General features: G+C 37.9%; 1 protein-coding gene across 1 annotated transcript; it reads left to right on the top strand.

Moving 5' to 3' along the window:
* Window positions 1–5257: 5257 nt before the first annotated feature.
* On the top strand, window positions 5258–12907 carry SUCNR1 (succinate receptor 1). The gene is made up of 3 exons (XM_079766611.1): window positions 5258–5327; window positions 10507–10572; window positions 11409–12907. Exons 1-3 carry the CDS (start codon window positions 5325–5327, stop codon window positions 12396–12398), a joined length of 1059 nt encoding a protein of 352 aa, XP_079622737.1. The 5' UTR covers window positions 5258–5324; the 3' UTR covers window positions 12399–12907.
* Window positions 12908–15166: the final 2259 nt, after the last annotated feature.

Genomic DNA, 15166 nt, shown 5'->3' on the forward strand with positions numbered 1-15166 from the left:
GGGGAACTCCCACCAACCCCATAAAGAGGGAGTTTTCCATGTCTCCCACCAGAATGGTGGCAACAACCTATGAAATACAGCCATGTCCCTGGGTTGTTTGGAAGGGGTCCATGTTAATTTATGCCTCAAATTCATAAACCTCGCACTGGTCATTCAAATGCTTTGCTTTGCCCTTTTATTTTTATTTATTTTATTTTTAAGTATATTTTTATTGATTTCAGAGAGGAAGAGAGAGGGAGAGAGAGATAGAGACATCGATGATGAGAGAGAATCACCTATTGGTTGCCTCCTGCATGTCCCCTACTGGGGATTGAGCCTACAAGCTGGGCGTGTGCCCTTTGACCGGAATTGAACCCTTTGATCTGCAGGCCAATGTTCCATCCACTGAGCCAAACCAACTAGGGCTGCTTTACCCTTTTAAATTATAAACAAAAGTGATGGTGTTGTTGTTGTTGTTTTTTTTTTTTTTTTTTTTTTTTTTAGTTTTTCCTCTAAAAGTCTAAAAGAACTGCATTTCTGAAAAAAAAAGTCATTAATTCAATCAGTGATGTACATCAAAGGTATTGTCATTCAATTTGTAAGGAAGTTAAGAATCAGACTGGTGCTTTTATAATCAAAATAGATAGATTTAAACTCAGGTCCCTCTCCTTACAGATTCTGTGATCTTGGGGAAGTTAATTACCCTCTTTGAGGTTCAGATTTTTAACCTGTCAAATGAAAAAAGTTTAAAAAGAATAACAACCTCAGAGAGTTTTTACAAGCATTTATTGCATGACGGTGCTTAGTGCAGTACCTGAAATATAAGAACTCAAAAAATGACAGATATTATTTGATAAATAAATAGATACACATACATTTCATATATTAATACATTTATATTTTATTCATGTATTATATATATATATATATATATATATATATATATATATATACACACACACACATACACATGTGTGTAGATAGATAAATATAACATAATTTAAGTTTCTAAAATTTGGGCTCTCATATATTGAAGAAGGGGAAATGTGACTAGGAAGACTGGCTAGAATACATAGAATTTCTTCTTTTTTCTGGACATGTTAAAATTTTTATTTTACTCACAATCAACAAAAGAACCATCTAGATATTATAACCAGCTAAAAAGAACATTTTTTGAAGAACAACCTTACGGAACAGGAATGTTGAAATAAACATACAAGTTGTGGCAAAACTGAGATCGAATTGAGGACATACTGGGGAGGACTAAACTCCCATTGCTTTCACTATTCTACAACCGACCTAGTTGTAAAATAGCTTCCCTACAACGGGAATCAGATAAAGTGAATGGGTGTGCCCTATGCGTAAAAAATGTGTAGTTTCCTATTAATGCACAAACATTTTCCTACACATGCAAAGCCTTATTTTCTGTTTAGTAACTATAAGATTAAAGTTAACCTTTGTTCAAGTATAATAAAATACACAAAATTAATATAATTAGAATGACTCTAAATCAAAATGTTATTGAATTACAGAGGGGGTGAAGCATTTGAAGATGTGGAGTTCATAAAAAAGCTCTTTCATAACCAAATCATTTATATCTTTATTACTGGCGCCTGATCTGCATAGGTGCTGAAGCCAAAAACTTCCTGATCAGGTCTTCTTCTTCATGCTATACATCTAACCTATCACCCACCCAATCCTTATGTTTTACTTCCACTGGTCTTAAATCCAACCAGTTCACTCCATTTTTACTGCTCCTTTCCTAGACCAAGCTTATATCATTTGCAGAGTTCTTTTTGGGCTTTTGCCTGTCCCTGCTAACTCAATGCTCAACTTTCATGTCATTCAAATTAAATTAGGGACATGACATCATAGACCCTATGGTTCACATCAAGTAGATCGAGTGTATACTTGAATATAAACCTAATATAGTCCTCAGAAAAGCCAGGTGGGATTCCTGTCTGAAATTGTGGTGATGTGCTTCCAAGTGCTATGCAGAACATTGACTCCAATGTATGAATTACCAGGTGCTGAGGTTATCTTACTTAGACACCACCTCTCTCACTAATCTCTAGCCACCTGATGTATTTTTTAATGTCTCTTGATTTTGATCATCTTATCTAATAAAAGAGAAACATGCAAACTGACCATACCTCTGCTATGCTACCAGCCAATAGGAGTGAGTATGCAAATTAACCCAACCAATATTGTGAGGCCCATAGTGGCCAGGTGGTGCTGGGGCTGCTGGGGCAGATGGGAGACACAAACCCGCAGGGAGGCCAGCACCCAGGAGCCCCAAGCCCCGCCATGGCTGTGCTGGGGCTGCAGGGGGCCGGAATGGAGACACAAACCCGCAGGCCTGGCAACCAGCAACCCCAAGGCCCGGGGCTGAGGTGCTGGGGCTGCTAGGGGAGTGGGGAGGGGAGCAGCGGAGACACAAACCCACAAGAAACCTGTGGAAAGGGAGATAAACTACATAACTTTATCTCCCTTTCCACAAGATGAGAAAACTGCCCCTGGTTTATTTAGTGATGTGGCTCACACCTTTCTACAAACACAGGGTATGTTATGACCACTCCCAGGAAGGTCTGGTCAGAATACTGTCTCCAGGGAATAACGCTACTGTGGCAAATCATCTAAGAGAGGAAACAAGCTTTTGTTGGGTTTATTCTGAAGGTCAGAGAACATGCTACCCCAACATATGCTGTGTTGTTATATTGATGATCTTGAGCTGCAGATGCTTGAAAAACAGCAAATGCATGCAGAGGCTTTCACTGAAGTCTTCTGATCTGCCTAAAATTGGACCCCCCAAAGGAGCTTAAATGTCATAGGTCCCCTTGATGGGAGAAGTGTCATCAGGCAGAGAAGACTGACTCCTGTCACAGGACAGAAGAGTAGAAGTTGACATCATACACAAACTTTGTTACAAACTATTTCCCCCCACCCCCATTCATCTTTCCTAAAAATCATTTACTCTCCTCTAAGAGGCCTACATCACCCGTCCCCTTTCCCTAGGAAGAAGGTATTTAAATCTGCATTCTAAGCCACCTTGGGGAGTTACTCATTTTTCCCTGGGATCTCCCACATACACATGAGGTACACATGTTAATGAACTTTTGTTTTTCTCTTGGTGATCTGTCTTTCATTACAAGGGCCTCCACTAAGAACTCAGAAAGGTAGAGGAAAACTGTTTTTCCTCCTCCATAATTGTATCTCGGGAAATCAAGTCCCCAGCTGGACAATGAGGTTAGCTCAAGTACCAAGCAGTCTTGGCTGATGGGAGGGAAGATTCTAGGGAGAAATCAATGATATTAGCATCAAAGTGGGATGGAGGGCACATGCATGGTTGCTGGTGGGAGTTTAAAATGGTTCAACATTTTTGGAGGATGATTTGGCAAATTCTATAGAAATGTTCAAGGTACATCCAAGAGTCTTCTTCTAGGTACATCCAAGAGTCTTCTTCTTCTGCTGAGATAAAGCACAAGCACGTAAGCCCTGGTCAGAACCCAGGATGCTACTGCGGGCTCCCCTTCCACGATAGGAAAACCTGGGAACAACCTGCATTTTTAGGACAAGATGGCATCTATACTAATAAAAGGGTAATATGTTAATTAGACTGAACATCTTCTGGACGACCTTCTGGATGTCCTTCCGGAAGTCCTTCCTGAAAAAGCCATGTTGGCAGGGCCAAGGCAGAGGAGGTTAGAGATGATCAGGCAGGCAGGTGAGAGCAGTTAAGGGGATCAGACCAGCAGGGGAAAGCAGTTAGGGCGAACAGGCTGTCAGGGGAGAGCAGTTAGGGGGATCAGGCTGGCAGGCAGGTGAGCGGTTAGGAGCCAGAGGTCCTGAGGGTTCCCAGATTGAAGAGAGTGTAGGCCAAGCTGAGGGGACCCCCTTCCCATGCACGAATTTTGTGCACCAGGCCTCTACTAGAAGATAAAATGGGAAATACCCTAGAATCCCTTTTGCTAGTACACTGACAGAACATATATTCAGATTTGCTTCCATAGTTTTTTGCTTTATAGTTCCATCAAAATTATTGATAACAGATATTTTGTTATTATATGCCCAATATAGAATTCACCAAAAATTATCAATTAAAAAAAAAAAAAGAGCAGAAGCTCTCCAGGTCCATCTATGCTGTCACAAAGGGTAAGATTTTCTTCTTTTTTTATGGTTAAGTAGTATTCCGAGGGAGAGAGAGATAGAAACATCAATGATGAGAGAGAATCATTAGTCAGCTGCCTCCTGCACACCCCACATGGGGGATCAAGCCTGCAACCTAGGCACATGCCCTGACAGGGAATAGAACCATGACCTCCTGAGCCACGCTGGCCAGGCTACCACTGCTTTTTTATCCACTTATTTACTGATGGACACTTGGAATCCTTCCAAATGTTGGTTATAATAAATAATGCTGCAATTGTGCTAAGTGAAATAAACCAGTCAGAGAAAGACAAGTACCATATGATTTCACTCATATGCAGAATATAAAGAACAGAATGAACTAACAAGCAAAACAGAGGCAGACTCATACATAGAGAGCAGGCTGACAGCTGAGGGTGGGCTGGGGGAAGAGGGAGGGATTGAACAAAATATAAAACAAAGCAGAAAAAAAAAACTGATGGACTTGGACAACAGTGTGGTGATTGCCAAGGATGAGGAGAGTGGAGGAGGGTATAGGGGTGATGGACAGAGACTTGGCTTGGGGTGGTGAACACACAATACATTGTACAGATGATGTGTTGTAGAATTGTGCACCTGAAACCTGTATAATTTTGTTAACCAGTGTCACCCCAATAAGTTCAATAAAAAGAAAAAAATATCAACATAAAAAAAACAGTTTAGATCGTGGTGATGGTTGTACAACACTATGCATTTACTACAAATCATGAATTATATACTTATAATGGGTGAATTTTATGGTTCTGTATGTTATATCTCAATACAGTCTTTTAAAAACTGGTTTTTAAAAAGCAAAAGCAATTGTATACCCAACATAAACAGTACTAACTTTTAAATACGCAAATAAACATAAAAACAACACATGCTTTTCTGTTGTTTTGATAGAGAATAAAAATATTTCAACGGCAGGCTTTTCAAGAGCTATTTGTGAAATGAGCAATTTGTTTTGTGTCTGGACTTTACAGGAAGTTCCCTTACTTGAACTTGGCTTGGAGGTTTGACTAAGTAAATTATTCCTTGACTTTTGAATTATTCATCTTGGCTGCATCATAGGCAAATCACACTGCACTCACTATGTCTAGAGGCACAGCACTGGGTCAGAAGCTGCATCAGGTTGCTGGCAAAGGATTTCTGTCAAGGGATCAGGACTTTCCAACAGAATGGTAAGTTGCAATGTAACTCATGTTGCCCAAGTATTTAAAGTAAATAAATACTGTTTGTTAGGGGTTTCTTTAAAAAGTGGCTTGTGTGCAATTAAGGTTTAATGCAATGTTTAAATGAACTGTCTGAACTGTTGTTCATATGTACATGTAGGGCAGCAAAGGAAACTGAAAGGAAGTCATATATTTTTCCTTTACATTTATTTTTTAACAAATGTAATGCCTTGTTTAAATGGCCAAATACTAAATTTATTTTCTCCTAAGAGGTTTATTGTATTTGCTTATGTCTTGGTAACTTACATTTCATAAAAAAAGGAATGAGAATTACTTAAATAAATATAACTACTTGAAAAAATGTAAAGTTTTTAATCATATGAAGCAAATATTGTATATATTATATATAGAAAATAATGTGCTAGAGGAAATATTAAAATTTAAATTTACCAATTGTGTTTGTAAAAATGGCATTATTCAAGAATATAACTCACTAAGGCAAAAGGGAAAATTGCAGAAATCATGCTATTATATATTTCAAAATGTTTTATAATTGGTGAGTTATTTTTAAGAAATTAAAAAAAAAACAATTTGACACCATACTTTAACATTTTAACCCTTTGACTTCTGGTGTAGTTTCTGCAATGTATAATATACCTCAAGTCATCAACATTAAATTATATCTTTTCAGTGTAAATATGTTCTTTATTCAAATGGATTATTAATGAAAAAACAATTTCATAAAAATATACTCATATTACTGTGTAAATTTGGCTTAATAAAGTAGTTAAGAATTAATATTTCATAAATGGTCTTAATATGATGAATATGAGGAAAACAATTTAAAAGTTATTAAATTATCAAATATGTTTTTAATTTGTTTCAAAAGCATACACCTTTAAAAGGCTGAATATAATCAAAGTGAAAGAAACATATTCTCAGGTTAAAATTAAGAACTGCTTATGTGAGTAACATTAATATTCCCTGTAGTTTAATAATTCTAACAGGTATAGGTATAATTTTGTATAAATAATTAAAAAGATTTTACTTTAATTGCCAATATCTAAAAACCTGTTAAAAATAATTTGTCCAAATCATTTATAACAATTTTTATTTTCTAAAAATTAAAAATCAACCACTAGAAAGTGGAAGAGAGAATATTAATTTTTCATGAGGAAATTTCCCTTCAATTGGGAATTTTCCTTAAAGGACCAGATTATTTCATCAACTTGTACAATTGTGATGGCCATACTAAGAACACATTTAACTACAAGCATCATCAAACTTGGAATCTATCATCCTGGAAATTGTGGATGCTGGCGAGGTTAAATTGGTTTGAAAATATTAGACAAACTTACATTTATAAAACCACAATTTATTAGTATTATGAATTTAGGAATAATACTTTTAAATAAAATAAATCTATCAAAACCAGATTGAAACACATCATACTTCTATAAAAATAAATTCAAATAAATATTAAACTGTAGGATGATATCCAAAAATTAGGAGTCATTGGTTTACAGAAATTTTGACTTCTTCTTTTTGCCTCTCTGCATTTTCTGAGTGAGTGTTACATAATAAAATGTTTTTTTTGTGTGTGTTTTTTTAAAAGAATGAAGGAACCACTCTGAGAAGCAGGTCAAAGTTGTCTAGCCATTCATTTTTCTTATTTCAGTCCTGATATTTTCTATCCCTGCTTTCTCCCTAATTTCCAATCCCAATGGACAACTCAAAAACAGAAGAATCCATGGCTTCAACTTGGCTGAGTGCTAGCTATTGGAAAATCTGCCTTCTAGTTATAGCTGTCTTTTTCTTTCATGGCAGCCAAACTTTTGTGCTGCATGCACGCTACTGACATAAGTCAGTTTAGTACGTTTAAGAACTGACTAGGCAGAAAAATAAGACTTATAACTAGAAGAAGAGGAAACTGAAAAATGAAACAAATACTTTTTTGTATTAAAAACTTTCTATTGTCTTAATATTCATTTGAGTGTGTACACCAGTTTTTTTTAAGTATTCCCCAAATAACTAAGTTGCCCAGAACTGAGCTTTGAAGAGCTACATTTAAAGGTCGGGCAAGCAAGGATTAGACCACAGAGAAGTCTATAAAGAGAGAAAGGACAACAGGAGATTGCCAGTCATAGAAGGCAAGGAAGAGAGCGTCCAGAATTCATGGAATTGAAATCAGCTAGGAATAGAGTTAGAAGTAATAGTGAAAACTTACATTGGTCTAAAAATTAAAGCCTATTGTTTAAAAAATACCTTTTTTTAAAAAATTAACCTTTTTCTTGTATTCCTAAGAATTTTTAATATTATTAAATACAAGCTGATAAGGGGAAAATAAAAAAAAACCCTAGATAAATAAAAAAGAGAATGCACACTATAAAAATCATCTGGAATCTTATCACTACTGATAAAAGTATTAATACTTTGGTACATGTCCTTGGCTTTCTAATGTTTATTAATTTCAGATGTGAACTCCTAAGTCTTTAATTATCCTTCATTTTCAAAAGTGATCCTAGAAAATATATATTCAATTTTTCTTTCTTCCAATGTGTATCTAAATCACACCTACCACCATTACAATTGCCATTTTTGAATATTAGTCATATTATTTGCAGTGTCAGCTTTTATAGTAAAATAGAGCAATGGGCTTAATTTGGTGGACTTAACTACAGATTTGATCATGGAGAAAATATTTACAAAAATATTTTCTAAACAATCAAGTGTTTATATTATCTCTCCACTCAGCAAGCATTTATAGGTCATCTACTATCTGGTAGTCACTGTGCCAGGTCTAGGAGATCCACTATGAGTAAGATAAAGTTGAGGGAAGTGTTAGAAAGAAGCTCAGTATAAAATGAGAGCATAAAATGTGCGGATCTAATTTAGACTGCTGGGTCAGAGAGGCTATGTTGGGAAACCCACACTTAAACTGATATCTGAGAGAAGTGTAGATGTAAGACAGGATATGTTATTGGGCAAGAACCACAGTGGGGAAGGTCAGTGAAAAGAAATTCAATGAACTGAATGTGAGGAATCTTCTCTGTGCCCTCAAAGAACAGGAAGGAAGATGAGCAAGGAAGTGAGTTATGCTAGGTGAGGCTGAAGTGGAGTACAGGAGCCAGTTCATGCTGTGAGGTCCCCATGAAAGGTTTTGGAGTTTATTCTTTTAGTGGAAAGTCATTTAAGCATTTTGGTTGAAGAGAGTAATGTGATCAGAATTTCGGTTGTAGTTTTTAAATATCGTTTAGCTGTCATGTTGAAGGCAGATTGAAAGGGGTACAGAGATGTGAGGAAACTATAGGAGGATATGATACAGTCCAAGATAGAGATGACGGTGGCCAGGACAAGGCTGGTGATGAAGGCGTGAAGCAATAGAAATGCACTTGAGAAATATCCGTACATTACAGACTATGAGACCTGGTAGTTTATTTGTAATTGAAGGTAAGCTATAGGTGACTTCAAGGATGTTTTTATATTTTTATGGTAAAATGGCCTGGGGAAATGGTGAGGTCATTGATGAAGTTAGGTAGAGGTATAACAGTATCAGGAAGGAAGTTGAAGAGTTTAGTACAGGATTTCTGGAGGCAGAGATGCCTGTAAATGATGTATCAGTGGCAGTAAGTATAAATAACTAACACTTATAAGACAGGCCCAGGCTTTGATATACATTTGAGAGTTGATATATGGATGATCATTAAAGCTAGAAAGTGGATGAGTTCATTCATGCAGCGTCCAGATAAAGAAGTTCAGTACTGAGCCTTGAGGAACACAACATTTAACACTTAGGTCAAGAAGGCTTAAAAAGAGCCTGCAAAGAACAAGGCAAAAAGAAGGAAAATTAGGAAATTGTCATTTCGTAGATGGTAAAGGAAGAGAGTGTTACCAGAAATCATGGTATAAAAAATGGCTGAGAAGTCAAGAAAGAAGGCTAGTAGTGAAAAATGACCATCGGGTTGAGCAAAGTGGAAGCTGTTCTGGTTATGAGGTGGCTCAGAAGCCAATTGGAGTAGGGAGAGTAGGTAGAAGTGGTTTGAAAAATTGGGAAAGATATGAAATTGAGAAATGTAATAAATTCCTGGAGATGTGAGAAAGCAGTAGAGCAGCAGAATCAGATACACTCAAAGATGGAGATAAGCCAACCTGCTCAGTTCCTCAGCAGTGTTCAAGTGCCTGCTGCCCAAGGAAGTTCCTATCCAGCTTTGTCTAGAGTTAGACTCAGTGGCATGTTGCCCTGGAAAGACTTGAAGAGAGGCTCAGAGGAACTTACGATGTTTTAAAGAGTGATTAAAATAACATCAAAATATTGAATTTGTCATATTGACAATTCCAATGAATTGTTTTCATAAATAAAACACTCTCAAAACACCAGCAATCTTTTACTGAAGAAGACCACTTAAATTTGACAAAAGATAGGAATTTTCCAGATGCTTTTAGGATAGCAAATTCTGCTCAATGTTTTCATGTTTCCCAGAAAAAGCAGTTCAGGTCATTTGACCTTATTTTGCTCTATTTACCATAATACTCATATTGAAAGAATCATTTGGTTGCAACAACTAGCACACAGAGTTCTATATGACAAAGAGATTTTTGGAAAATTTTATTTTCAATCTTGCTTTTTTCCTCCCTAGAAATAAGTAGGGTTCAATATTTAATAATGGCAATTCAGTATATTTTTAAGAAACTAGAGTTCTTTAAGTACCCTACTCAGCCAGAAACAATCTGTTCTCATTACAAGAGAAAACATGGCAGGTGAGCGAGATATATGTGGGTTGAATGAATCAGGTTGCTTATTTTCATGACCCCTATTTAGAAGATGCTACGATGGAGGTATTTTATTAGATGTAAGACCTGAGGAAGATACTTAATTTTCCAAGCCTCAGTGACTTCATGTGTAAAATGAAAATAATAACAGTCCCTGCCTCTTGATTAAATGAGATAGTTCTTGGAAAGTGATGAGTACAGTGCCTGGTACACTATAAGCTTTCACTAAATAGTGGCTGCTGTTATTATTATTACTAAGATTTTCAGCTTTATATGTTAGAATGTAAAAAATCATGTTTTAAAACTGGATTTTCATTTCATGAATTTGATAAAAATAAGCATAATACTTATAGAAACAAAGTAAGAGCTATTGAAAGGTCAAGACTGGAGTTATAACAATCCTTGTTTCCTCTTCTAGATTATGATTCAATCTAATGTAACTCAGCAGAATTTGTCAGACAACTACAGTGCACTGGGGACCATGGTAGGTCCTGAAACGTTCCTCTTCACTCACTTCACTGCACTTTTCATTGGTCTCTTTGCAGTTTTCAAATCTTCTATGTGTGTTTCCACTTCAGGGCCTTTGCACATGCCTTTCCTAAAGTCTGGAATACTCTTTATCATACACAGGGTGGGGCAAAAGTAGGTTTACAGTTGTGAGTATGTGAAACACAGAGTTTATTCTTGTATTATTATTTATTAACTAGTGGCCCAATGCACGAATGAAGATTCGTGCAAGAATGGGTCTTCGTTCCCCTGGCTGCCGGCACCAACTTGTCTCTGGCCAGAGTAACCTTTCTGCTCCAGCCCGGAGCCGCCTTTCTGCCTTCCCACACTGCCAGCTGGGTGCCTGTGTATGTAAATTAACCTGCCATCTTTGTTGGGTTAATTTGCATACTCACGCCTAATTGCCTGGTGGGTGTCATGAAGGTATGGTCAATTAGCATGTTACTCTTTTATTAGGTAGATTATTGTATTATTTTCCATATGAACAACTATAACCCCCCACCTTTTATTGTATGCAGTTATTTGTTTTTCAATTTCTAATTCTTCTCAAGATATAAGTTGTTTGAAATTAGAACCTTTCATTCATTGTTGTTATTCCCACTGGCTAGCACATAGTTCAAAGGTATTAATAAATATATTTTGAAACATTAGTGACATATACATGTATATACATGTGTACTCCTTACTAATGTAAACCACTCTCCATAGAGTCAACTTTTTTGAGCGTTATTTTAGTTATTATTATGTTAAGTGCAATTACGTCCTTAGCCATACTCTCGTGTTTCATCCTTATATTTTCTCTCCCTTCTTTAGGCCTGGAATGCATCTTGCAAAAACTGGCAGGCAGCAGAGGCTGCCCTAGGAAAATACTACCTTTCCGTTTTTTACGGGATCGAGTTCATTGTGGGAGTCCTCGGGAATAGCCTTGTGGTTTTCGGCTACCTCTTCTGTCTGAAGAACTGGAACAGCAGTAACGTCTATCTCTTTAACCTCTCCATCTCTGACTTTGCTTTCCTGTGCACACTGCCCCTGCTGATAAAGAGTTATGCCCTTGACACATGGACATACGGAGACATGCTCTGCATCAGCAACCGATACATGCTTCACGCCAACCTCTACACCAGCATTCTCTTCCTCACTTGCATCAGCATTGATCGCTACCTGCTCATGAATTACCCTTTCCGAGAACACCTTCTGCAAAAGAAAGAGTTTGCTGTTTTAATCTCTTTGGCCATTTGGGTTCTGGTGACCTTGGAGCTCCTGCCCATGCTTTTCTTTATAAACCCCGATCCAGGTGACAATAGCACCAGGTGCAGGGATTACGCCAGTTCTGGGGACGCCAAGAACAGCTTCATCTACAGCATGTGCCTTACCTTCTCGGGGTTCCTCGTTCCTCTTTTCGTGATGTGCTTCTTTTATTTCAAGATCGCTGTCTTCCTAAAGCAGAGAGTCAGGCCGCAGGCTCCCACCCTGCCCTTTGAAAAGCCTCTCAACTTAGTCATACTGGCAGTGGTGATTTTCTCCGTGCTTTTCACTCCCTACCACGTCCTGCGGAACCTGCGGATCGCTTCGCGGGGGTGGAACTGGACGCAGCCCCCGTGCACCGACGTCATCATCCACTCCTTGTACATCGTGACGAGGCCCCTGGCCTTCCTCAACAGCGTCATCAACCCCCTCTTCTATTTCCTCGTGGGGGACCACTTCAGGGAGATGCTGACGAGTAAGCTGAGGCAGCACTTCAAACCCCTCGCGTGCTTTAGAAGATGTGCTAATGGGCTCGTGTTTTCGTTCAGGAAAGCGTGAGGTGCCTGTGGAACAGAACGTTTTATGCGAGCAGCGGTGGGCCAGCGAGGGTTGGGTGGACTCGGACGTAAACCAGAGCAAGTCACAGATCCGCCCCCGATTTAAAGACGTGGTGCACCCAGAGCACATAAAAATGAAGAGGATGAGAAGAATTTATTTGCTCACTTTACAAATTGAAAGAAGTTGGACAAGCAGGAAATATTTAGTCATATAAATTCAAAATCCTAGAAGATGTAATACCCCAATCAGCGTCAGAAGAATAGAAGCTAGATCAAGTAGCAAGTTTGAATTGAATCATTGGTTGGACTGTAAAAAAGAAATTGTTTTGGCAAGATTCTCTATTGTTTTTCTTATTCATACTATCCTATAACTTTATGTGAGAATTGAATAGAAGATTTTACATACATTATTGAGTATTATTGCTAGAAGTTGTACTCTCAAGCAAATTTAAAGTAAAGAGTAACAGTATTGAGCAGCAAAGGAATAAAACAAGTTCAAGGATGCTTATATGTCCCTTTATATTGATCATGAATTGGCTCAACTCTCCTTTTTGTTGTCTGGTTTATCATGTAAATAATCATATTGAATAGAGATATTTCAGCAAAGGGAAAGGAATGTTTGAGCTTGATTGTTAGGGAATTGAGAGGTAAATGATTTTACCAAAATACTAGAAAGAGATACCAATGACAATTGCAAAAACCTCAGAGTTATAGAACACAAAGTGCCTATCAAGAAACCCAAAGCAAGAAAAACATCACAAAAGTGAGTAGACTGTGTGATTATTGTGCCATCTGGCATTTAATTATCACACTTTGATCGTCACTGCATGGAACTATATTAAAGTTCATTAGTCTTGCTGCTCTTGATTAAATAGTAAACCTTAAAGTATATGGGTATTATAAAAAACAGCAAATAAGAGGAACTGAAATGTTAATACAAGAATTTGTTGGCTTAATTTTCCATTCTGGAGGAAAAAATCATAGTTTTTCTCCTCCCCAGCCCCTCCTCCCCCCAAATACATCCTATCTAATAAAGAAGGAATATGCTAATTGACTGTCACACCCTCACAAAGATGGCAACACCCACAACCACAAGATGGTGGTGCTCAGTCCCCTCAGCCCTGCGGGGGCTGCAGGCATATGGCACAGCCAGGCCCGCCCCCAGGTGGTCCGGCCGCTCCGTGTACCTGCCTCCGGAGTCCCCCAGTCCCCTCAGCCTCCCAGCCACCCAGGGCTGGCACAAGGCACAGGCAAGCCTCAGATGGCAGCTGCCCAGCCGCCCAGAGCCGCCCAAGGCTCAGGTAACCAGGGGCGGCCGAGGCTTGCACTGCCAGCAGTGGCAGCAGCAGAGGTGTGATGGGGGCATCGCCTTCCCCTGATCGCCAGTTCACCTCCCACCCCTGAGGGCTCCCAGACTGTGAAAGGGGGCAGGCCGGGCTGAGGGACCCCCCCTCCAGTGCATGAGTTTTCATGCACCGGGCCTCTAGTTATTTCATAAGCACTAGGATAATTTACAAGGAAAATTTGATCTTAAAAAGAGTGACTCACATCTTAATTGAGCCTTGTTTGCATAGGACATTACTTAAGACCATTGGAGGAAATGTTTTAAACAAAATACATTTCATGAAATTATAGAGTAAGAGGAATATTTATGTACATATCAATATAGATTATCTCAGGATGGTGAGACACCATTCCATGCCACAAAACAAATTCAGGGGGAAAACGGTGCTGTTTAAAGTTAAACAAGTATCATGTAATAATTCACTTATTATATGCAACATGATGTGTCTATGGCCACAAGTCTCCATTTCTTTCCTTGACGTCAGTAGCTATAAAGGGTGAATAACAAGAAGGATAAAATAAGCATGAGTGCAGAGACATAAAATTCAATTTTCCTTCCTGTTCCAAAGTACTCTGGTCATATTGTATTCTGATATTCAAAAAGGACAAAATAATTCCAGTTAATTTCTTTACTTCAAGCAACTGAAATATTATAAAAGCACATTACTCCACAGGATTTATTTTCTAACCTAGTATTAGTCTTTTAGACTTTTATGCCTTGCCTTTGTTATTTATACTTTAAAATTTTCAATGCAATTTTATAACTGCCTGATAATAAACTGCAGACAGAATCTTCTGAATTTCCTCATCAGAAAAAGCCACGAAATGGGCCTCAGGAAAGCATTTGCTTATTTCTGCAACCTTTACAAGATATTTATGCCCAGCAAGGGTGGCTCAGTGGTTGAGTGTCAACCTATGAACCAGTTGGTCATAGTTCGATTCCTGGTCAGGGCATATGCCCATGTTGTGGGCTTGATCCCCAGTGGGGGGTGTGGAGTAGGCAGCTAATCAATGATTATCTCTTGTCATTGATGTTTCTATAACTCTCTCCCTCTCCCTTACTCTCTTATATTTTAAAAGATATAATTTAATCATAACTTGTATTTGTGTATCGGTTTTAATTCATAAATATGAAATTAAATTTGCCCCACCCCTACCCCAAGAAGTGGTGGGATTGGACTCTTTCTAATAGTTCAGTGAAATATTTTGTAAAACCATAAACTCTTGCAAATATCTTGTAACCAAAATGTTAAGTAATTTCATAGAAAATGTCTTCATTTTTTTCTTGCAAAAAAAACTGTCATGTGGTAAGTTAAGTGTTAGAAGACTAAACAGAATTTCACTAAAATTTTAAGAGGTATTCCATTTGCTTTCTGTACTACGTAATTGTAAGAAGTACAAACAATAAATTCTTTTTAGTTTTGT

This window comes from Cnephaeus nilssonii (genome assembly GCF_951640355.1).
Source record: "Cnephaeus nilssonii genome assembly, chromosome: 3".
In the NCBI taxonomy this organism is placed as follows: domain Eukaryota; kingdom Metazoa; phylum Chordata; class Mammalia; order Chiroptera; family Vespertilionidae; genus Cnephaeus; species Cnephaeus nilssonii.